This window comes from Chamaea fasciata, unplaced genomic scaffold (genome assembly GCF_029207755.1).
Source record: "Chamaea fasciata isolate MVZ Bird 193981 ecotype frontalis unplaced genomic scaffold, bChaFas1.0.hap1 SCAF_4, whole genome shotgun sequence".
Classification (NCBI taxonomy): Eukaryota; Metazoa; Chordata; class Aves; order Passeriformes; family Sylviidae; genus Chamaea; species Chamaea fasciata.
Genome location: NW_027094089.1, coordinates 5,819,729 through 5,845,454, shown reverse-complemented (window position 1 = coordinate 5,845,454; position 25,726 = coordinate 5,819,729). Strand labels below are relative to the sequence as shown.

The window sequence follows — 25,726 nt, the reverse complement described above, 5'->3', positions numbered from 1 at the left end:
CACCAACCGAGCAGGTCCTGCCCAATCTGAGCCCTTGCAAACGACAGAAAGAGATAAAGTTCCAGTAATACACGAGAGGTATGCTGGGAAAAACTGTTTGGATTAATCCTGCCTCCAGCAAAGACAATCCCATCTGTGGGGTTGTCTTCATTCAGGGACCAGGTTGCACCTGGTGGGTGACGCAAAAGAATGGAGAGACCCAATGCATACCTCAAGGGGACCTTGTTTTGGGGTGAACTACCCATGACAATGTGACTGTATCCATATTTGCATGTATATATATATATATATATGTATATATATTTTTAACAGTTAAAACTCTATGTAATATGTTAGTATGGGAAAAAAATTCGGGGTGGATAATGTTGGGGGTTAGGTTTGTTCCTTCTTTCTCTAAAGAATTTTTTCCCCATAACTTACTAAGGAGACCAAGTGTTGGATACTTGAGAGTACTTCACCAAAACAAAGAGATGGACAAAGTTGGAAGGGGAAGATAATGCAGGTAAAAGACAGAGCTTGAGGCAGTTGCAGGCTCTTCTTTTTCCGGCGTTCGGCGTTCGGAGAGAGAGAGAACGGCTGTTGCTGGCTGAAAAAGTTTCACTGTGGCCAAAGAGATCGAGTCTTGAGAAATCTACTATCACTGGTTTGGCCTGAATCCGGAGTTTTCTCTGCCACCCGCGGGAGCTGGGCCGGCCCTGCCTCGCCTCTGGCTTCTTCAGCGCTGCTCCTCTTGCTACAGTGTGACCCTGCACCCCCTGTGCTGCCGAGACACCCTGCCATCCCAGCTACCAGCCCGGGACTTTTCCACTGTTTCAGCTTGGTACTCTAAGGATCCTGCAGGGACACGGAAACCAAACTGCCCTAGGTTTTGTGAAACAAAGCCCTCAAGGTTCTTGGTACTGTTTTCGTTTGTTATTAATGCTGTAGTTGTTTGGTGGGGTTTTTTTTTGTGTTTGTCTGCTTTGTAATACATACTAGTAAAGAATTGCTATTCCTATTTTCCAAATCTTTGCCTAGGAGCCTCTGATTGTAATTTATAATTGAAAAAAAAAAAAAAAAAAAAGGTGGAGGGGGGAGTTTACACTCTCCATTCCAAAGGAAACTGCAGTTGTTTTTTTTTTTTATTACCTGGCAAATACCTGTCTTCTCAAACCAAAACACCAGCTGATTTATTTGATTGTTTTAATAATGTCAAGGACAGCTTGTATTCCTAACATGGTCAAGCCAAAAGATTTGTTCTATGATAATATTTTACTGGGAAGCCGTGTTGGTTAAAACAGTTCCTGTTTCATGTAATTGTATTAAGACCGTTCTGCAAAAAGTGGTAAGTAATGGATGGCTCCTTTTTATTGAAATTACGTTTTGTAATAAAGATAAGAGCAAAAAGATATTTTTGAGTAGTCTTGTCTGAATGCTTCTTCAGAATGGCACATTAGTCTATCGTAAGATTCAGCAAGGAAAGTCACTTTTTGGAATTGATGAGGAAAAAAAGAATAAAATTAGGAGTGGTATAATCTGCAGGTCCATATTGACTCTTTTAAAAATTGCACTTTGAAGTATGGTTACTGTATTGGGTCTCAAGGCAGTTCTTAGTTGTGGTAAGTCCAAGTTCTTTTGTGAGATTTAGTAATGTCCTTCTCAACACCTTTCTGTTAATTGGGTCTTGTGAATTTTTGCAGGTAATGTCACATTTTTGGGTTTCCTTGTTGTAACAGTAGAAAGCATTCATGGCAAACTTATTTCTTGAACTGCAGGGCAGAGGGTTCTTATGTTGGCATAATGGCTTCATTCATAAGATACCTGTATTGTGAACCGTCCCAGTTACGGGAATATGCTGAACTGCGAATGGGTTTGCTTAAGATCTTACTGCAGCCTCATGGGCCAAAGCACAAAGAAGCACCCTCCACGCTGGAATGTGAGATTCTTCAACTTTTGTGTGATTTGATTCCATGCTTGCAGGTACAGTTGTTGCCTGACCCTGGCTTTTACAAACAGATATTATCAAAATAGTGATAGTATTATTATTATCTTTCAAGTGTACAAATATAGCATTCTTTTCCATTTTTTGTAGATCTCATTTGTTGATTATATATAAATCAAACAAACTGTCTCTTTCTGGTAGAAGATAAAACTTCATTTGTTAAAATCTGATACGCCTGTTAAGATGGAAATTGAAGCACTTTTACCTTAATTACTTCCATCTAGTGGCCTCAGTAAGCCTACAGTAAACTTAGAAAGACAGTCATGAGAAAATTTTGTTAAATGGCAAGGTGTTTTTCAAAAGCATACAATTTTAACTAAAAATGGATAATATTAAAATTAAACAAACTATATGAGAAACATGATCTAAGTACTTCTAAATACTCCTTTCTCACTCTTTGTAACAGAGTGATTAGGGGATCTGACACAAAATTTAGTCCTTCTGGAATATGCTAAAGGTTTTGAATTTTTTTTGAGTTGCATGGTGATACGTGATAGGAGATAGGGACTTAATCTCATGGTCGGTGTTGGTTACAGGCCTATGATGCTGGTTTAACTTAAATGCTTTACCTTATCCTCATTACTGTGGTATCAGTTAAGCTTTTTTGTACCTATCTATCTTTTCCTTCTTCTTTTGCTGTTAGGACAACAGTTTCAGATGTATTCAGCCAAACATTAGGTGTTTTGTTCTTATTGCTATGGAGAGAAGGTTCATTAATATGAATAATGTAAATCTAAGCAGGCTTCTTATAAAGATATTTAGTGTAATCTATCTGCTATGGCATTTTACTAGTAAAGTCGTCTTTGTACTCACAGCTACTTCTCGCAATATTTTGGAAAACATGTAGCTTATGTTATACATATTTGTCTTGGTTCAGGTCTGTTCCTTATGGTGATGGGTACATGCTGACCTTTTCTAGTCACTGAGAGATTTCTGACTTTGTCTCGATTTTACCCAAGCTTCAGTGTAACACTGTGTCTTGAATGTATGACTATGACTAAACTTCGGACTGATAACATTTAGCCATAAAAATGGCACTGAGTAAAACTTAAAAAATTAGTTATGAACCTTTCTTTCCTTCATACATTTTGGCACTTCTTTTTTTTTAAGCAAGAAATCAGTTGCGTATTTTCAAACTCGTATTAATACTTGAACATTTTTGTATTGCCTGAGATACAACTTTAACAATGGAAAGTACTTCCTTCTAAAAGCCTGTTTGATGGTCTCTTTTATAACTTGTCAGTTCCTTCCTCTTCTTTCTCTGAACCTCTTATCCTTTCATTTTAGCATAGCTTAATTTAATCCTCTGTGTAATAAAAATGCTGGAATGTTTCCCTGTCATTTTGTCTGACAGCGTCAACCAAACTGTCAGAAGTACAGCTCTTCATCTGTAGACTTTCCTGCTGATCAATTCAGTGACATGAGATTTCTGATTAGCGTAGATTATTTATAGAACAAAAAGGGAATAAAAATCAAGGTGCTATGCTTAATGCTGGCTCCAGAGTTTGGGTTGGAACAGCGCATTTGTCTGGAAGTAGAATTTTCAAGAACAGGAACGCTGTCATCCAACACATGGGGACTTCAAGACAATCTGCTTCTTGAAATCTCTTTATCTGACTTTCAAATGTGGAGATACTGCTTTTGGGTATCAAACTTCAGCTTTTAGTTTTTGTAGTAGGTAGATTGTGTGGTGTTCTAAAATCGAGTAACACCCCCGCCTTTCTCTTTTGAGACAAGTCTTAAAATCTTGCTTATGTTACAAAGGAAATATTCCAGAGCCATATGTTTCTGTTATAAGAATATTTATCTGCTTGAGGAAATCCCCACACATTTTTCTGTGTTGTTATGGGAACCCCAAGAGATGACTTAATTGCTGTTGCTTTTGAGTAAAAGGGGATTTTTCTCATCAGCCACCAACAAATGTTTTAATGTTTCTTCTTCATTAACATGTTTCTCATTTTACTTCAAAATATCAAATAGCAGTTCAAAAGTTGTTTTTTTTCAGGGAAGTTGAATAAGGGATTCCTGACATTAGTTTATGAAGATGTTTCTTGAAAGATTTAGTACTATATAGAATAGAAACATCGCAGAACTAATACAACTAATTCTAAGTTATGCATAGATAGACAAGGGCCACTAAATCATTGTGCATTTTGACTTTGTTTTCTTTTAACTACTCTGCAGCTTAAAGACTTACTGCAAGTTACAGAAGCCTTGTTTTTCTTGCAAGAGCTGTTCCTCAGTCTACTACACTATCCTTTGTTTTGGAAAGTTCAGTTATCCCAACTCAGTCTGCAACTGATATGCTTCTGTGAATTGTGTTTAAATTTAACTGGAGAATGTTCATCTTTGATCTCCCTAATAGAGGACAACTTTGGGCTCTTAAAAGAGGTAAGAGTATATGGTAAAAACGTAAAGTAGTTTTATTAAATTTAAAGATTGTCATGTGTAAGACAGTCGAGACAGTTACACATGACATTCGCCTGCAGGTAAGCAGTCTTGATATCAAAAGTTTCTAATTTTTTTCCCTGGACAAAGTAACAAGATATTGTAATTACTTAGTTAAAATACTATTTCCACACAGTTCACGATTCTTCATTGCTCTGTCACTGCATGTGTGCTAACTATGGTTCATGAAGATAACGTTGCAGAGTTTTGGTAGTTTCCTATTCTGTTTAATGTCACTGAGAAACAAAGGAGACTTGGAACTTTTTTCTTTTTTCCTCATAGGTATTTCCAGTGGACCAGTGTATAATCGGGCTAGCACTTCTACTGCTGCAAACTCCAGAAAGTCAGCAAAAGTCTGTGTTGAGTCTCGGTAAAGCTCTTCTTGTGAAAGAGGAATCCACCCTCAGTAAAACTGTGTCTTTGTTTCTTCGTATTTTTGAAATAAGCACAAGCATTGCCCTGGAGTTGGACTGGGTGGTGAAATGGGGTTTCTTTATAAGCAGAAGTTTTCCTGGATTTTAAAAGCAATGGCAGTCAAAATAAATTTTCCTGCTACACTGACTTTTTCCATTGATGTTACTGTATTTTAAGCTCCCTGCTGTCTTGGAGCTTATCGGTTTCATTTTTGAGCCAACATGATATTCTTAGCTGATCTTCATGCATCTTGAATGGTTTCTTATTACAGGTATTGAGAGCAGGTGTGGCAATCATGGCAGTGTTTAGCTGTGCTTTTGACTTAGTAGTTTTGATTAGTGTCGTTATTCCAGTAAAAACAAAGGTCTGTGCTGCATTCTATTTCTCTATTTTTTGCTGCCATCAGGTACTTTGCTATAAGCAACAGAAATGTGTGTCTCTCTAAATGAAAAATGACAAAAAAATCTTTTACCCTTTATATACACATACAGTAAATCTGGGGACCTTTACTTTGTTCAGTTGAAGTGTTTCTTAGAAATGTCTGTGTCATGCCTAAAGATACCAATGTTTATTCATTTTTTTCCTCCTTGACCTGTGTTTTTCCTTGACTTGTCTTAAATAGCCTACAAGATTCTTTCATGTTCAGAAACCCAGGACATCTCAACCACAGCCCTTACTTTGGTGATGCCTGTGCTACAGATCTTATCTTCTACAGCAGTTGGAGATTGCCTGTCAGGGGATGTTTTTGGAACTACCAGGAAGCAGCTCGCTGTAAATCTTTTGGAAATATTGAAGGAGAAAAGTGTGAAGGATAAACAGGAATCGGTAAAGTGATGACATTTCTTTCCTTTTTGGGGGGCAGGTAGGGAAGGCATTTAAAAATTTTTCTGCATGAAGCCTATCTGCTTGAGAAAGACTCTGTATGTGCGAACTTGTTTGTGTGATACATTCTGTGGGAACACTTGAAACTATGTATAGTCCATAAAACTAGAGCAGTGATGAAGTGAAAGTTTGTTTGCTGGATATTGATTTTATTTTGCAAATGATATTTTTTTACTTTAAGAGACCTTATAGATTGAAGAATTCACCTGTATTATTAAGCCAATAACAGAACTTAGCAGGAATCAAGGTTACATATATTTACTCCGTTTCCTTCAGACTTTTTTTTTCTCTGCATCTCTTTTTCCTTGCTGCTGTATGTGCCTGTTATGTACCATTCTTTCTACCTTGGCTGAGGAGAGTTACAGGGCACCTAAGTGTCAATTAACAAATTTTGGCTCATTAACCTGAATCTTTTTATATGTTCTGTTGGGGTTTTTTGCGTTTTAATTATTTACTTATGTCCCCATTCTCTGCCATCTATTTGTTTATCCGCACTATTCCAAGAACAGGTGACAGCAAATCTCTTTGATCAAAATGTGTCTAGCACGGAGGTAGCTAAACTCCCTTACTGCTTTACAACCTGTTTTGTGTAGAGAGGGTGGGAAGTGACAAGCTGGAGCCAGATATAGTGCCAGTTCTGAGCCTGCCGTGTCTCCTTGGCCTGGAATCCCACACTGACTTTGTCTTCTATTTCTCCAAATCTGAAAAGGCAAGCCCATTTGTGCTCCTAATAAAAAATAACCTTTTTTTTAAGTTCACAAAACCTTCAAGTTCATAGTCTGCTCTGAAAGAATAGACAGTGGGATGACTGTGGTTACAGCTCACTTCCTTCTAATGGGACTTTCTGGGTGCCTGCCCGTACAGATGCCAGTGGAGGTTTGTTTCAGTGAAACATCATCATAGCGTGCAGTCCTCTATGCTCTGTATCACTAACCCCCATGTTTTGTTTTCTGTTGTGTTTTAGAAGCTATTTTAATGTCTTGTTGTAAGACTACTGTGTTATTGTACAACAAGATTACAATGCACTTGTCACACTGACTTCCTTCTGTCTGGTTGTACTAATTCTGGTATTCTCCTTGCTTCAGAAAAGCATGTGAAAGTTTTTATGTTAAGGTCTTAAAAAATTTTCGATGACTAACTTTTTCTGTTAGCCATGTTACAACTGAAAACAGCTGTCTTTGCTGAGATTTCTCTAACAGTCTCTTCACTTGTCTCACTGATCTTGCAGAGTTCACAGCAAGTAGCTTGGCAGATCTTTGGTAATTCATGGTTCTCAATGCAAATGGAGAGACAATCATTTTGCCTGATAATTGTTTGTAATAATTATGCCAATAACCTTTGATTCTCAACTAAGAGATTAAAAAATGTAGACTCTCTTTAATGGTCCCATGATTACACTCAATTTGCATTGTAGGATCAGATCAATGCTAAGAAAATAAAATCTTGATTGAATTATCCTTAGATTTCCTTCATGTTGGAAATAGACAAGAAAAGAGGTAGTATAAAGAAAGCAAATATTATGTCCACAGTGAAGAAGCTTTGAGCAAGCATATATAAGAGCAAATATGATTAAGTTATGGTATATTTTCATAGAATCACAGAACAGCCCAGGCTGCAAGATCATTGGGTCTAGCCTTTCATAGGAAAAGGAGCCTAGATGAGATTATCTAGTATCCTATCCAATCACAATATGAAAACATCCGATGAGGGGGACTATGCCATGTCCTTGGAGAGTCCTTGTTCCAGTGAATGATTGTTTTCACTATCAAAAATGTTTTTCTTTTAATGTTATCCCTGACCTTCTCCCAGGCATTTGTGTTCATTGCCCTTTGTATTCCCTATGTGGCACTTTGTGAAGGGAGAGCTCCTGTCCTTAGTTACTGCCCTTCAAGAACTGAAAAATAATGACATCCTTCTTAAGACTTCACTTATGCAGGGTGAAAAGACCTGACTCATGACATTCCTTTGACCCCTCTTCTGTCTGTCCTCATCTGTTTTGGAGCTGTGGGGGCCAGAGCTGCACACACCACTCCATGTGCAGTCTGACAAGCGCTGGTGAAGTGAGATGATCACATCTCTCTCAGTTAGCAGTACCCCCATGGATGCAGCTCAGGATCCACTTTGCCTCAGTAGCTGCAGCAGTGCACTGCTGATCTGGTGTCTGTGCGTTGTCTGCTGGGAGCCCTGGGCTCCTCTTGGCAAGGCTGTTCCACAGCTCATGGGTCCTAGCCTGGCTGGGCTCTTTGGTTTTGTGTTCCCAGGTGCAGGACTCTGCACTTCTCCTGCTTGAACTTTACACAGTTCTTGTGGCCCAGTCTTCGAGCTTGTTCCTGTCTCTGAAAGGTCGCTCTCCCTGCCAGTCTGTGCCCCTCAACACCCAGTTCAGTGATGCAGCAAACATGGTGAGGGTGCTTTTGGTCCCATCGTCCAGATCATTTGGAGGAAAGGAGGTACTGAGAGCTTCTGTCTTGCCAGAATTATCTGTAACTTTTTCCCTGTCCTGTCTAGTAATGGGCCTGTGTCTTCCCTGAGATTCTACTTCACTGCTTATGTATCTGATCAATGATTTTTTCTTTTTGGTGTCTCTGGCTAATTCCAGTTCCTGACCTTCATGTGTGCAACTATGCAAACCGTAGCAAGGATTTGTGGTCCCCAGTGGGTACTTGGCCACCTTTCCATTGAGGATGTGCTTCTTTTTTTTTTTTTTTTCTTTTAATAGCACTTGAAAGTTAAATGTTCTTTAATGGCTTTTTTTTTTCTTTTGCATTGATGGTAGTGGGGAATATTTCCACCTTCCATGCCTTGATTTTGAAAGTTAGCATGGGGCTAGGCCTTCACGTACACTTTGCCACTGAGGGATTTTATATATGCATATATATGTGTGTGTGTGTGTGTATGAATGTATGTACACACACACACCTTTATATATATATATTTCTGTTGATAGACTGAGATTTTGTATTTAACTTGCTTGATTAGAATGCAGCAAGAAAATAAAATTATGAATATAGCCTCCCAATAAAGGGAGAAAGAAATGAGTACAATTACATAGCCAAACCTTTTGTGGATGTAATGTGGAATGAAAAATATAATATTTCAGGCTCTACCAATTTTAGCATATTTCTCAGGCACTCAAAAAAATATAAAAAGTGAAACAAATGACAGCGCCACCACAAACAAAAAAAATTCCACAAACAATACCCTCCCAAAGAAAACCTCAAACAACAAAAAACCTTCTGTAGTCTGATCATGATTTTAAGACCTGTTGTCTTCTACAGGCAGGCAACTAAATAGTAGATCTTATGGATCCTGAAACTCTTATTAGCCCCTGTATGTCTTTGGATAAATTTTAAATACCCTTTTCAATAAATGGAAGTATCACAGCTGCATCCAGAAGAGATTTTTGGCTCCAAATGATCTTGCCAGCCAGAGGAGATAGCACTTTAGATTGCTGATTTTTCACATAAGTTGGTTGTAATGTGTAAGGAATGGAATAATCTAATGTAATTTTTAAAAAGTAATCTAAAATAACAAGGGCATTCTACCTTTCATACCAAAATAAATTTACATTGAATCAAACAGATTAAAATGAAATTCTGCAGTTTCAGTTACAACAGCTTTTGCCATTCAGTGACTTTTTTTCCCTGGTTATTTAAAGCTAGCCTTTTGGATACTTCATTCCACTTCTAATGTTCATTTGGAGATCTCTTCTCAAATACTTCACCTTATTATTATATGAATGTTCTTCGCCTGATTACTGCCTGCTAACTGCTGTCTTGATAATGTAAAGGTATTTTCTAAGGAAGCAAATAATTAGTGGGAAAGAGATGTCATGTCTTGTATTAAACTTTCCTGTTTTGTTGAAAAACTGTGAACTTTATTTTACAGCAGCTTTAAAGTATATATACTCTTATATAAAAATCTGACTTAAAAGAATTTCTTATTTGTATTTTACAACTTTTGTGCTACTAAAATGGTATCTTCCATGACTGCAACTGTTATTGAAAAGGTTATATTTCTGTAAGAAGAAGCCTACGGAGAAGTGGAGGAAGATGTTGGAAGATTCTTTTAACTTAAGCACAATAGTATATGATCCCTATATTCCTGGCTAATGCCTAGTTTTGTACCCTAAAGTGCTTAGTACAAAGCCAGAAGTTAGTGTGGCCTTGTCTTAACTCCTTATGAGTGTGACTAATAACTCATGTTCCAGCTAATACTTCCTTAGTTATTTGTGTTAGTGATTAAAATGTACTAGCTGATATCTTAAATTTGAGAACAAGGGTTGTGTGTCAAACCACAAAATGATAAGAGAGTTAGTTAATGACTTGATGACATATTTGAGGTACTTTCAAGGAGAACAGATTTGTCAGAAAATCCGGAACTATATCAAATCAAGTCCATGGAAATAATTAACATACATAGATGTATTCAAAAATGGGATGAATATGTATTAGTTTCAGAAACCCAGTATGTTAGATTACTATGCGTGAATGCTTTGAGGAGAGGTCCCCATGCATCCAGGAATGCTACTAAAGTGATGTCAGCTTTCTAACCTAACAAATTGGATAGAGTTTATTTCCCTGTTTTCAGTGACACAACTCTAGAACATTTTGTTCTGAGAAGCAAAGCATTTCCTAAACAAAAAATGTAGAGTGGGCTCATAAAAAAATGTAAATTAACTTAAACTGTAGTTTTAAGTACTACTAAGAGTACTACATCTACAAAATAATGTAGATGACAGTTAAAATTCTGGGATTATCCTGTCATTGCCAGAAATGTAAGTTTTTAAAGTACTCCAGAATTCAATGTCCATTTTTGTGAGCAAGTAGCACTGCAGTTGCCATCAAGAACAGGAGTGATGGATGTCAGATAAAATGGGAACTCCTGAGCAGGGAATTATTAATCCATTGAAACATCTGTAATGCAAGAATTCGTATAAAAGATTTTGAAAAAATGTATCACAATATATTTTTTATATTTTATTGCATTGGAATCATAAAAAATATTTTGGATGTTACGATTGTTCTTTTATGGTGTCTTATTTATTTGATTGAGACTTTCATTTGTTTCACTTGTTCTCAGGTATCCTGCAAACTCCTTTGCCCCATAACGAGCTCTTACAGTTCATTATATACAACCTGGAAGATAATGGAGCTCATGAAAGAGAAGTCTGCCATTTCTAAGTGGTTGTCTTCAGTGAAGTCACTGCTACCTTTTACCACTCAAGTACCTGCCCACGTTTTTCTTTTGTTGGCTTATCTGCTGATCCAAGAAAATGGAGACAGTCTTCATGATGTACTCCAGGCTACAACAGAAATAGCTAATGTTGATAGTTCTCAGGTAAAGATTTATTTTTAGTAGTTTGGCATTTTTTTCAGGAGCTGGATTGGATTTTGCAGCCTAAAAGGGGCAAGTCTGCCACAGCTTCGTGATCCTAGGTCCAACAAGTGGCTAGGCTGTATTCCCAGTTGGTACAGTATGGATCCCTCCAGCAACAGTGCAGAGATGGTCAGTGTGTTGAGAACGTGCCCTCTGGATCGCAGTCTCACCAGCTGTTGGCATCTGGACACTGCAGTTGCTGATGCAGACTGCCCCTCATCCTGTACAGACATGCATGAGTATACTCTCAGATTGCTCTCTTTAGTATGTCACTTAGAGCAAAATATGTATTGTTTCTCTGTTTTGGGGTATTTTGTGGTTGTTTAGACTTGAGAAGGAGACTGGTTTATTTGTTGATACTATCCAGGAAGCATGAAAATACAACATGAGGAACCTGTAAAGGGGCTACCAAATAATTTCTAACTCCTGGTGACCTTATGAATTATTCTCTATGTACTTTTGTGGTTACTGGAAGACTGCCAAGTCCCTAGTGACATATTTATTCTTGCTTCTTAGAAATATGTTCATAATCTTTGTCTGCTTCAGTACTGAATTCAAGCTAGAATTATACAGGATGCTTAAAGTTTCCTGCATAATCTGAAAAGATAAAGCAGGTTATCTGGAAATAGCTACGTAATGCAGAAGGCATTGTACAGGAACAACCATCGCTTATTTGTAAAATGGGCAGGAGAGAAGTGTTGATTCAGCTTTAATTTATGCCATAAAGATAGGCTTCATTTTCTTCAGCTTTTTTTTTTAATCGCTTTCTTCTCAAATAGTTTGCATGTTCTACAGCACAAGAGTTTTAAAAAGTTACAATTTTGACTGTATTATTTAAATGCATGTTGGAAAGCTGGTAGCATAAAAATCTTATCTCCAGGAAATCTTACCTCCAGGAGATACAAAATCCTGTAAAAAGCAGACAGGTTAGAAGTAGAATGATTTTGCTGGAAAGTAGCACTTTTTACCTCCTACAAGCCATTTAGACCTCTTGTTGAAAGGAAGGGTGTGGAGCTAATCAATGAAAAGGGAAAGAATGTAAAACTTAGAGGTATTGAAAACTGATCTGACTATAACAATGTGATCCTAAGGCAGGAATCAGAAATGCGTCTTCCAGATATATTTTCTCATGTAACTGAGACAGATTTTTGAGGGAAAACACAAAGCTTAAGGAAACTTATAGATGCTTTGTTGACCTTTTTTTTTTTTTTTTTTTTTTTTTTTTTCCAAAGTAGTTATTAAAACTTCAGTTTCTCACTTAGGGAGAAAGCACTTAACTGTGTTCAAACGTCAGGAGTAACCTAAATGAATTCCACTTCACTTACATAAAACCAAAGCTGAGCTGATGTAGAACCACGTGGGTATCTTTTCTTTAACTTTGTTTTTTCTTGAAAATGTTTCTGTAAGTCAGCTTTCAAAACTATTATGAGTGGTACACCTCAATTGTGAATAGTTTGACATGTCCACTAAATAGTTTGTAACCAGGGATCCAGGTTCCATTCTTTGTAAATTAATTATTCTCTAGGAAAAGGGTAGGTAAGACATACATCTGCCCTGTCGTGGGATCCTTTCTTTGACTTCTGATCCAAGCTGCTGCAAGCAGGGCAGATTTCTTCTTGTGCCTAACTAGCTGTGTAAAAATGACCAAGATAGCTCCTGGTGCTCTGAGAGTGGGTTTCTGTTTTTGTGGACTGTCTCTGACCTGTTTTGTTGCATTTGGGTCTTTGAGTTGGATGATGAATCAGTGGCATATTACAGAAAGGGAAAGGAATAATGCTTTGTTTATTAACTATTTGGTATAGTTGCTCAAAATGCAGTTTAATAGTCATACAAGAAAAGAAGTAACTTGCTGAAAAAATACCACTGAAGTAATATGGTACCTTAGCAGAATGCCCTGAAGCCTGACTGTAGGGAATGACTGTTGTGAATTTCACTGGATTAATCTAAAATAGCTCCTGTCCTGGTTTAGGGCAAATTTTGGGAGGAAACCTCCAAATGGGATCCCTCCAAAAAGCAGATTCAAGCGGCCCCTCCCTCAACTGGTCTGGGAGAAAGTTTCCTTAGAGAAAAGTGGAAAAAACTGCAAGCATAAAAAATAAATAATATTATACAATTAAACCTCTCACCATCCTGAAGAGAGATGGCAAAATTGAGAAAGTCCTTGCTGTGGGTTGTAACTCAGCTCACCCAATCTCTCATCAGTCCCTCCTGTGCTGGAAATGCCATCCCAGGCCCCAGTGGGCGACAGGTGTGAAGTCTGGGTGTTTTTCTGGGTTTTTCAGTCCAGAACAGGTTAAAACAGTTCCAAGAAAAAGAAAAAAAGACAGTTCAGGGAACTTCTCTGCCTCAGCTAGCTAAAAACTAACTAAAAGCAAAGGAGAGCTCTGTCCCACAGTCTGTGCTGCAGACAGCACAGTCCAGAAGCAGAATGCAGAGGAGTGAGTGCAGTTTCTGAGTACAAACTCCACGCTTCTTCTTTCCCCCTTTTGCTGTCAGAACTAGTCTTAAAGGTGTAGAACTTAATACCCAGCATAAACAGAACAGGCAGCTGGGGATATAAGCATCATAAAGTCACCCCAGGACAGCTCCACTGACTTCAAATGAACAGCTTTAGAGACAAATCAAGGAGGAAGTCAGCAGAATGACAGAAGCTTTAGACAGATACAGGGAGAGTGATGTAAACTGAAGTTGCATGTGTACAGCATTATGTGAGTGGGTTTTTCTGCTTCATTTATTCTTATTTTAAGCCAAAGGTTTTGTTCACCAGGACAGTAAGTACATATCCTGTTGAGCTAACCATGGTGGCCAGAATACCTTAGAATTAATAAACATTCTAGGCTCATGAAAAAGTCCTCCCTGGTGCTGGGAAGCATGGATTTTGTCCAAAGGCAATGAGAAGATGAAGTTCAGACTTCATCCTACTTTTTGTTTCCCTTGCGATCAGCAGAGGTCGATGTGAATTAGAAACCACTGCAGAAGTGCAGAACTCCACCTGATTTATTGATGCTTCATTACTGGCTCACATTTTGTCAGCTGATAAGGCATGTAGATGGAGAGTTTTTAGTTTTTAAAATTATTGTGGGCTTTAAAATACTTTCCTGCAAAATATGTAATGTAATCAGATATCTTTGTAGTAGTATCACATAAAGCAATCAGTGTAATTGGTCATATAGCCGATGTTCTGCTGAGTAGTATTTGAAAATTTGGCCTGGGAAAAATAGTGTGCTTCATTGGAATGATGTTTCTGTTTCTAGTCCTCAGTTAAGTGCATCCAAGGATACCATATTCTCCAGTTAGCAATATTTAATGCATTTCTATCTTTTAAATGACATATTTTACTCCAAAAGATTTTAATGCTTTGAAACTTGACCTGTCTGGCTCATTTGAGCTTGGCATCACCTGGCATCTGTCTTGTCTCTGACAAGTTGTTTTAGTTCTGAGTCTGCTTCATGGCTCCCTAGAGATTATTACAGTGTAACATTACACTGAAAAATTATCACATTGTTTCTTGTAAGTTCAATGCTCTCTCTGAGGCAGAGGAATTACCTTAGACTTGTCTTTTTCTTGCAATAACCGTTCAGCGAGAGAAAGCATTGAAGCTCCTGGATGGAGGATATAACTGATTACTTTAATGAACTCAGTCAGCAGCGTGAGTGGCAACTGACATTAACATATTGATGGCAGAGTTATACTTCAGGAATTGCTATATTTGGTTCTGTGTTTTATTCAGTTCCACAGAAATAAATGGTGCTTTATAAAAGATGGTGGAAGTAAGTGGTTAGAATGTAAGTTAATAAAGTGAAAAACTCATCACAACAAACTTGTTAGACATTTTGAATCTTCAGTTCTTTAGGGTACTTTCTGAAGGATGCAGTGGAAGGTGGTGTGCAGCATAGTAGTTAGAAGGCTGTTCTGAAGAAAAAGGACATCAGAGGACAGATATAGAAAGAAGAAAACAAAAAGTGGCTGTTAAGTCCCATCTTATTTTTAGGCAGTCACATTTCTATTAACTTGAATCTGTTCCTTTGGTGTTAATGGCACTTAAACACTCAGTTTAAAGCCAGATATTTGTAATGGATATATTGTGAATTCTTGGAATCATGTCCAAATCAAAGAAAACTCGGGCTAGAAGTTTACTAGCTACTACTTCAGCACTTAATGTTGCAGAAGTTAAATGTCTAAAGGGAAAAATTAAGAAGTGTCTACTTTGGAGCCACTGTGAATTACCTGTACTCCAGCAGAGTATATAGAAATGCTGAGATGTCGTGGTGAAGGTGACAGCATGAAAAGAATTGTGTGGTGGGGGTTTTTGTTGTTGGTTGTTTGGGGTTTTTTTAAGTGATCTAGACAGTCATGAATTCTGTTGCTAGTGAAATTCCATTACTTTGTTGTTCACAAAGGGGCACACTGCTTGTAGCCATGGATATTGAATTGGAAAGCCACAGGTAATTCCTGTGCAAAGTCTAGCTGAGGAATTGTGTTTCAAAATGAAGCAGAGTCAGGAAGAGAGATCGCTTTCATGTTAATTCCAACTCTTCACAGAGCTCACTAACAGTAGCTCCTGTTTTTCACACTGAATGTTGTTTTTATAAGGAGTCTATTGTTTAAACTTATGGAGCACTTAAAAACCATCACTAAGTTTAAAAATTATTACCATAGTCGATCTTGCAGAAATTGTTCTGCTTATGCTTTATTTTTGTTTCGGTCTTTTTTTCCTACCCTGTCCTTGAAGAGAGGCTACAAAATGTTTCTCTACATGTATCTCCTCTTTACCCACTGTATGGAAGCCTTTTTATGATGCAAGATAATGGTTTTAGCTGAAGCATTTTGAAGTAGTGGTTCTGAACTTTCACTGTGAAAGAAAGCCCAGAAGAATGTTATCAAGGCTGAGGAATGAAGAGTAGTAGTATATGGGCTCTTAGGCTTTCTGAAGTCAAATTGCTGCACAGGTGTCGTAGGTTTGGAAAGAGCATGTTATTCTATTCCATCTGAGTGGAGCAGAATTGCTTATCTTTGCCCAAATGGGTCAGTGTTGCTTATCAGATGGTGGAGTGCTACTTAACCTCTCTTCATTGTTTCACTACCCCCATGGGGATATCTTCTGCTAATGAACCATTAAGAGTTCATCAATGACATGACACACTACATTGTACTATTGTAAAATGCTCCACACAAGGAGGAAGAGCCAAACCATCTTAACCTAGATAAAAAGAAGCCACAGTACCACTAGTTGTCCAGTTTTCCACCAGATCCCTGGAAGAAGACCAGACCCATCTCACCATTACTAGACCCTTTTTCTTTAACGAGACCATCTCTACTCCAACAGAACCACATCTGCCACTCCAGGAGGACTTACTTTGGGCTGCTTCCAACACCCTGACCAACAGAGTGTCATGTTGTATTTCTGACTCTGTCAGAGTTTTCTAAGATTTCTTGTTTGTTTGTTTGCTTGCTTATTCTTCTGTACTAAAACATCGGTATTTTTTAAAATAGATATCCCTAGTAAAGAACTGCTATACCTATTCCCAAAATCTTTGCCTGACAGCCTTTTAATTGCAAATTTATAATAATTTAGAAAAAAGAGGAAGGGGTTACATTTCAAGAGAAACACCAGCCCTCCCTGGCAGATACCTGTCTATCTAAACCAAGACAACAGGCTGCAGGGACACATGAAGGACTTAATACAGTTTTTCTAACTGGGTGAATTGTCTTGTGCAGAAATTGTTATTATACTCTGTGAAACCCTTGTGCTGCAAGGAGAAGAAATTAAATCATCTGACTGAGGTCACTGGTAGATACAGCACAACATCTGTTACTGTTATTTGAAGATTATGAATATTTAGAGGACGTGCATTCTTTATGACCTTCCAACTGCTGGAGTGAACTATTTTAGTGGTAAATTACACCTTCTGGGAAATTAAGCTGAAGATGCATTATTTTATGTTCTTTGGGTTTGGGAGTGCATTAATACCCAAAAATGTAAAATATATTTTTATTGATGTAAAAAACATGTTTAAGGATATGTTGAACAGAATTTGGCTCGTTCCGGTAGTGCCTGATGCTTTTTTTCTTTGATTCATTATGTAAACTTCAGTGAGTAGCTGTAGGGAAAGAATCATGTCATAGTCTGAGCTTCTGGACAGACTCTTCATGATTGTAACTTACTGATTAGAATCCTTCTAGAGTACACGAAACTTTTGAAAACCTATCTTCTGTTTTCTAAAAAGTCTTTCTCATTTTTGAGAGAAATTTATAGTTTTATAAAGAAAAACTTAGCTACATTTATGCACTTATCTGAAAAACCTATTCCTTCATTTGTCTGAATTGTCCAGTAATCTTGTTGTGTTCATTGAAGCAAGAAATGCCTGAGTAATGTATGCTTTCAGAAATCTCATTTCACTGTCTTACCTACTGGGCAACTAGGCTGATGATTGATCTGCCAAAATTCAGCCCAGAAATGGAACCTGCTAGTCTCCTCTATCTTCTGTTTTTGAAAAAGAGTTGTCCCGCAGCTCAGAAAAATGAAACCATTCCACCAAATGGCACAGAATGCTTCTCAGGTGCATTTATTAAATAATACCATTTTGTCTCACATGTTTAGTTTTATTTAAAAAGGGAGAATTGTTGAAAAAACTCAGCATCATTTCTGTCATGAAAATTAGTTTTGAAACCAAAAAACATTATGTCAAAACCCTTCTTCAGATTCTAATGGCAGTCTTGACCGAACTTGTGCATCCTCTGGTACCATGGGGAATCCAGAAGGCAGTGTTGACAGGCAGCACGCATTCCATTTTGAAGCTGGTTCCTGCCTATTGGGAGCTAGTGAATTGTCATATCAGCTTTGTGGAACTGTTACGCCCTTGATGAAGATGTAGCATAAATTTAATATTGAAATTAATTCCAGCATTGTTTGTCCATTATATGAGGGAGATGGAGAGGGGAGCAGCTTCACTGTACCAGAACATTTTGGAGTTTTTCCTAATCTTACGATTGAAATATGCAGTTCAAAACAAACAGACTTTAAATGATAATACTTTTAAAGAAGTTTCTAACTGTCTTTACAGTAGCACATGCATAAACATTTCCTGAGAATTTTGTAAATCAAACTTAGTATCTGTTTACTACATGTTAGTGTAGAAGTCCTTGTAGAACTTTGATTTAATATGTGTTTACTGTAGAATAAACTTTGTTACAAGATAATTAGTATAGAGACAGGACTTGAAATGAGCTTTCCATCACAGCTGATGAAGGCAGGGCTTAGACAGACTTTAGAGGGTTTAAATGCTGTTATAACTAAGGATTGTGTATATAATTTATTTTTAATATAATTTGATCTCACTGCTGATGTGTAGTCTAGTGTAGCTACAACTGAAAAAAATGAAGGATGTAGTCTGTTGACTAGAGAACTAGCTTAGGATGAAGCTGAGTTGCCAAAGAACTTGCCTCGGGAAAGAGGAAGGGGTACTATAGGAAGAGACTGGAAGTGAGCAGCTTAGGTAAGGATATTGATCATTATAATAACATATCTGTCATCTCTCCTGCTGTCTTATATAGCCTGTTTGCCCAGCGTAGCATTTATCAGGGATGGATATGATTTGAAGAATTGACAAAATCCTCTTATCCTCTGAGCAGAGAGCCTTCCAATTATTCTGCTGCATATGAAACTTTTTGGATAATTTTATTAGAAGACATTTCTTCCCCATTCATGTGTTAACAGTTGCATGAAAAACATGTATCAGTGGAGGAGCATGTGTGACCTCCTTGAGAATTTTGAAACTTAACCAAAACTTACCGTGGTGCAAGTTGCTGTGTTAGGATTAATGATTACCCCTACCCCAAAGATACCCGATGCCCACTGCTGAAAACCCATCACCCTGCAGTTTACCTTGTATCATTCAAAGATTTAGGTAACAGTAAATCAGGGGATACATTTTTTCCTTGACACTCAAGGTGCAACTGGTGCCCTAAAATAAAACTGCTTTCCTCTGTCAGGTCTCCTAAATTCAAGGGAACTTTTTGTCTACCTCTATTATTTGGTTTCTGCTTAACCTCCCTGTTACCTAAGGCTTAATTTAACCAAAACAGGTTCTTGCTTGAAGGATGTTGAGACTTTGGCACTCAAGTCTGCTTTTGGGTGCTCTTTATTCAGGAAGTTAATTTTAGTTTTCTTCCTGTATAGTAATGCTCATATTTTTCTCTCAGGCAGTGTTATTGTCTCTTTAGCATGTGTAAAGAGGGGAAATAGAACTGCACAGACTAACTTAAACAAATCATTACGGTTAAGGAGTGGGAAGAAAAGGTCGGGCAGCAAATGAAATGTCCTGCTTTGAGTGCAGGTATCACTTTTCTGTGTTTCAATGTTAATGCAGACATTAACATTTAATCTTATTGCTGAATTTTAACTGGGACTAGAATTTATGTTAATCAATTCTGCCATGTGCTTAGAGAAGTGGTATAACTTACTTCCCCCATGCCCTTTTCTGTTTTAAAGAATATCATGACAGCAGGAAACATCACTGTTTTCAATACTGTTTTGTTGATAAATATTGCCAACAAGTAATGTGAAAAAACTTAGGTCTAACCTAGCCAAAATTGGGGCACAACAGAAACTGTGAAACTGCCCAACTTTTCTTAAATCCGGAAGGTTAAAAGAAAGGGGAGGGAGGTTGCCAGTGGGAAGATGCTTTCAGTTTGGGTGTGAAAATCCATTCAAATGAATACTACTCTAAATTTTCAGCTTCATTTATTGATTGTGCTTGAAATATTTGCATAAAACCAGTCCTCTTTCTAGGCAGGTCATAGGGTGATGACTGATTCTATAGAAGGTAGACAACAACCTTGAGAAATAGAGAAGGAGGAAGACGAGTCAATTCCACAAAAATCTGGAATATTTTTGGTTTATAAAGGGATTTGTTCTACTTAAGAATGTCAAATACTTTGGAAAATGGAAAAAAGTAATGCATTATAGTTAATTAATTAGGTGGTAAATGCAGATTCCAGAATTTAGTTTAAGTTTGTGGAAGTACCAATTTACATTGTTGAACAGTAAAGATAGTGATAACTTGTAGAATAAACAGTATTATTTTTGGTCTCTGATTTGGAACCAGAACAGAGCCAAGTATGCAAAATCCCAGAGCAGTTGAATTATTAATTATTATTCTTCATGTGGATTGAGACAGATCTTTTTACAGTGAAAAGTGTTATCATTTGCCCATGTAAAAATGCATGTTGAAACAAATGTAGCAGAATTTTTCATTTTTTTTACTTATATCTGTATAAATCACTCACATATATATATATATAAATCTCATATATTAATAGCGTATATATTTGTGTGTCTCTGTGTGTGTTTTGAGTAGTCATTAAAAAATGACATCATGGGTAAATTTAAGATTAGATTTAATCACACAGTGATAAGAAGGTGAACAAGAATAGACTGTAGCACCTGCTGGTGTGAAAATACTGAAAATCTGATTCCCAAAAAGGGAATGCGGATATATAAATTTCCTTTACTTTATTGTGACTTCAGCAGCAGATCTCTGGAAGTTTTGTACCATATAGTAAAGAATGCAATAAATTATATTGAAATTATGTGACAGGTTTGTCATATATACAGGCAGAAAAAAACCTGTAAAAGGTATGATTTTCTAGTATGTTGGAATAAGTTCATTGTCTTTTCTAAGGTGTCATGTTGGCAAATTTTGGCAAATTCCAATTTATTTCGTGCATTTGTTCTATTTTAGGTCCCAAATCTGATCCCAGTTCTGATATTTAAATTGGGAAGACCTTTGGAGCCTGCACTTTACAGGGAGATATTGTATACATTGCCTGCACTTGGTGTACATAAGGTCAGAATAAAGATTTTTAGTAAAATGAAAACTGTATCAATAAAAGGTCATATTTTTGTTAAAATTATTTAGACTGAGCAATGTATATCTGTACATTGCTTAACTGATTTTTAAGCTTCTGCATTACTTTGTAATATTTTGGTTGGGGTATGATATTTGTTTTAAAGTGAAATGTACATTGCACTTTACCGTCTACACTGTGTGATCATTATATATGTCATGAGAGGATGCTCTTGGACTTGTTATTTGCTAAAGTTTTTTGGAAAATGACTTTCAATTTATTTCTGATATTGCACTTGGATGGTTTTTCCTCGTTGTGCTTGGCTGTGAAGTAATGATTTGCAAATTATTCTTTGTCCTTGGACACATAAAATAACAAAAACACTTGGTTAAAAATTTCTTCCAGGTTTGTGTACCTCAGATTCTGCGTGCCATATACATGCTGGGGAGTACACCTAAGCTCAGAGCAATTGCCTCACGGCTGATGACATCATTATGGGAAAGACAGGTTAGAAACTTCTTACAGTGTCACTGTAGTAAGTCCAGTTGAAAAACTTCGTTACTGCTAACCAAGGAAGAAAATAATTGTGGGACATTGCTTTTACTAGTATGTCAACACTATGAAGTAAATGGTGTTAATGGTGCCTATACTGATCTTCTAGTGGAGTATTTCAATAGTGTGTCTTTCATGAAACTTTCTTGTCATTTCATGACATCTCAAACTGTGATTAGGAAAAAAAAATTGTTTGAAGGATGGCTTTCTGCTTTTCATTATGTGCAGTAAGAACAAAACCTTAGCATTGTGGTTTAACCCCAGCCAGCAACCATGTACCGCACAGCCACTCACTCACACGCCCATCCACCAGTAAGATGGGAGAAAAATCAGAAGGGTGAAATGAAGAAAGCTCGTGGGTTGAGATAGACAGTTTTATAGGAAAAGCAAAAGCCGTGCACACAAGCAAAACAAAACAAGAAATTAATTCACTGCTTTGCATGGGCAGGCAGGTGTTCAGCCATCTCCAGGACACAGATCATGTGCTGTGGTGGTTTGGGAAGACAGATGTCATCAATCCAAATGTCTCCCCCTTCCTTCTTCCTTCCACTTTATATGCTGAGCATGATGTTGTATGGTCTGGAATATCCGTCTGATCAGTTTGGGTCACCCATCCTGGATGTGTCTCCTCACAGCCTCGCAAGCATCCCCAGCTTCCTCACCAGCATGGAGTATGAAAAGCAGAAAAAGCCTTGGCTGTGTGTAAACCCTGCTCAGCAATAACAAAAACATCTCTGTGTTACCAGCCCTGTGTTCTGCTCAAATATAAAACACAGCCCCATACCAGCCATTGTGAAGAGCAACTCTATGCCAGACAAAATTAGCACAAGTTATGTACAGTAATCTGCTTCTGAATTTTTTAAAGATGCCATAGAGACCTGGTCGGCAAAAGCCAGTTCAATCTCAATGTAGCATTAGAGCCAAATAATGAAGAAAAAAAAAAAAAAAAAGGTATGCAATATTTAAAATCAAAGTGGTACGTAGAAGTCCTTTAGAAGTGCTACCAATTGAAAATCCAGTCACACTTTTAAAGCTGTGATGATAATTTTTTAATGAAATCTTTTCTAGGATCGAATTTACCCAGAACTGCAGAAGTTCTTGGCGATGTCTGATGTGCCCTCTCTGTCTGTTGACAAAGATGCTCAATGGGAAAACCTGATTGCTAAAGCTGCTTGTATAAGAGATATATGTAGGCTGAGGTAAGTGCAAGTGTTACCCATCTTATGTCATAGTAAGGGAAAAGAGTTGTTTTCAGAAAAACTGCATCATTATTTTTACTTACTCTATTACGTTAATTGTGAGTAATATTCTATTATATTAATTGTGAGTAATGTTTTTCTAGTTGAGACACTGACTCAGCCGTCAGTGTCTGACACAGACTCAGCCGTTGCTAATCTGAGCAGCTACTAAGTTTGGTCTTTTCTATTATGGCTGATATAACACACATATAAATGCTGTTAAAATTAAATTATCTTCATCCTGGAACAGAAGATGCATCCTATACTGGTCCAGGGTAGAAACTTCAGGCCTAACACTTCCAGATTAGAGAAAGGGAGAGATGAAACAGTAGAAGAAAGAACTAATGGTCTCTCTTTGATCTATTCAAAGAAAGATAGAATTGTTTTTCTGAAAACCGTATTTTGTCACCTGTGAATTTTTGGTCTTTATTCAGATAAAATACCACAGAAAACTGTTGTACAAGTCTAACTGGATAACACATTGAACCTTTCCAGCTCTAGCAAGTCACGAATACCACTGCTTGATTATAATTCACGACTCCTGTAAAGTGTATTTTTAAATGCATTAGTATTTACTGCCTGGTTTTATGCACACCATATCATCTTTTATACTGGTTACCTATCTTGGGTTCCAGTTTTCACTTTCCTCCTTGAAGGTCAGCTACTAGCAGCTGAGAGGATTCATATATCCTTTAAGTATCAACTGAAAACAAGTTCTTAAAGAAAATACCTTTTCCTTTACCTCTTCAACCTTCTTCCATTTTGCCCAACAGTATTTTTCAAGAATTTTTTTAAAAGTGAAAAGCGAGAGAGCACCTGTAATATTCTTTTTGCCAGGTAAGTGGTATAGCTGGAGTTCAGGTGTATGCATATTCTTCATGCATTTAGAAATTATTTGGAAGAAAATGTGAGCAAATAGATAAGTCACAATTTACCACGCATATAAATCACCTACCAGATACCATTTACCAGGATCTCTTACAGAGATGATGGTATGGGGAACTGTTGAACACCTTGCCCACCACAAACCCATAAAACTGAATGGATAGTTAGAGGACTGGAAATCTAAAACAGCCCATGCAGTCACAGAGGGAAAGACAAGTGGCATTGCGGCAGGAAGAAAAAACAAAAAAGGAAAACATAATTATCTTATGTAAGAGGGACAGAAAGCATTTAGTGCCAGAATCTCCACCAATACACATTAGGCACTATTTGCAGGAGGCTGCAACAAAGAATCATAAAATAATGACTTTAATAGTGCATTTGGACTTTCATTCTCAATCCCTTCTTGAATGATGTAATCTTTTAGTGAACACTATATGCTTAAACAATGCCATCTAAAACTTAACCACTCTGTGATCTTTCATTTGAAACTTTATGCCTGCTGATTAAATTCCCTGTGTCACTCAGCCTTTAGAGCACCCTATAATATCCTCCTTGTATGTTTTTTTTGATGTGTGAACTCCCAGTTTAAGGCAGTTTTAATTGTCACTTAAATAGAACCAGCACTTAATAGATACTTGTGTATAAATTATAACTTATGTGTATATGTGAATATTGCCTTCTATTTTCATTTTTTTTTTCTTTAGACCATACCAGCATGGAGCAGACATGTTAGCTGCAATTTCCCAGATACTAAATGAATGCACAAAACCTGATCAAGCTTCACCTGCTGCCATAGTATTACAGGGTCTATGGGCACTTTGTGAGGCTGAGGTAAGATTAAATTGGCTTGTCCTTGTGTTTTGAGTTTTGCTTGTGGTTCATGAACTTTTTTCCCCAATTGGCTTTTTTTTAAGAGTACATTGAGTTGCTGAAGAATATCTTTTTCTTCTGACAAATTTAATTCCTCTCTTCCAACATAAGTTAATAGTTCTTGGGAAATTGTACTGTGACCTTCTCCCACAGCAGATAAGTCCTTCAGTGTATGGGCTGAAATTTTAAATCGGTTTTGCAGTTTATTGCAAAGGCATCCTTCTGTGCATCTTTCCTTGAGATTTGAAAAGGAAGACTAGTATATAATTCTGATTGTCTGAAAAGCACTTAAATAATGTAATTTTTGTAACTTCTTACTGGCCTGCCCTGCAGTGTCTCATTCATAGAGAGTACCAGGTAGGGAGTGAAATCACTAGCAGCCGAGAGGCTTCTCTTTTGCCATAATGTGTTCATTGGTGACTGATGCAGAGGACAAATAAGCTTTGGGACAAGATGCCCAGAGAGATTGTGCTGTGTCCTTCTCTGGAGATTTTCACGTTGTTTTTGGATACAACTCTGAGGAACTGGATCTGATCTCATTGTAACCTTGCTTTGAGCATGAGGCTGGGCTGGAAGTATCCCAAGGTCCCTTTGAGCCCAAATAGTACTGCGATGCTACAATATCTCTAAGTTAGGAGACAAGGCTCTTTGTTTCCACATCCCAGACAGTGATATCCAGGTGTTGTGATGCAGGCACAGACATGCTGTAAATCTGCTACTGACAAACTGTACTGTACAGGCCATCGGAGTAGCGAACTAATTGCATCCTGCAGGAGTTTTTGATTACCCATTCTCTGCCAAACAGCAATTTTATGTTTATCCACCAGTACACTCTCACTGCAGTGTTTACTGCAGTAAGGCCAGCCATTGCCATTATTTAAAATCACTTAGCAGTTCAAGAACAATACAGTGAATCATCCATAGATATCTGTACTCAGCATGATTAAAAATCTTCAGCAATGGCTGCTTAGAAGCAATTTATTTAGGGTAATTTTTTGCTTGCCTCTGATGTGAAGTTTGGCTCTTTTTAAGGTCACATAGATTCCTTGATCTGGCCATGGTATTGGATTAGTGTTTTTTCCAAGTTGGATTATATTTAGGCTTTGTCGTGCAAAGTAGGAGTTACATATGTGATAGATTTCACTTCCTAGTGTAATAGCCTCATTTGAGAGCACATGTATACTGTACCACTGTTGAGGACTGGAAGGCTAAGACTACTCAGGATGGA

General features: G+C 37.4%; 1 protein-coding gene across 5 annotated transcripts in view; it reads left to right on the top strand.

Annotated features, from left to right (window-relative positions):
• FOCAD (focadhesin) overlaps positions 1-25,726 on the top strand; it is a 170,857-nt gene that overhangs the window by 27,145 nt on the left and 117,986 nt on the right. For all 5 annotated transcript variants that reach the window (XM_066180782.1, XM_066180781.1, XM_066180783.1 and 2 more), the window contains 9 exons: positions 1,755-1,959; positions 4,166-4,372; positions 4,712-4,799; positions 5,466-5,668; positions 10,808-11,065; positions 20,848-20,952; positions 21,359-21,460; positions 22,574-22,704; positions 24,333-24,459. In XM_066180782.1, coding sequence (XP_066036879.1) covers positions 1,755-1,959; positions 4,166-4,372; positions 4,712-4,799; positions 5,466-5,668; positions 10,808-11,065; positions 20,848-20,952; positions 21,359-21,460; positions 22,574-22,704; positions 24,333-24,459 — 1,426 coding nt within the window. The remainder of the gene's footprint in view (positions 1-1,754; positions 1,960-4,165; positions 4,373-4,711; positions 4,800-5,465; positions 5,669-10,807; positions 11,066-20,847; positions 20,953-21,358; positions 21,461-22,573; positions 22,705-24,332; positions 24,460-25,726) is intronic.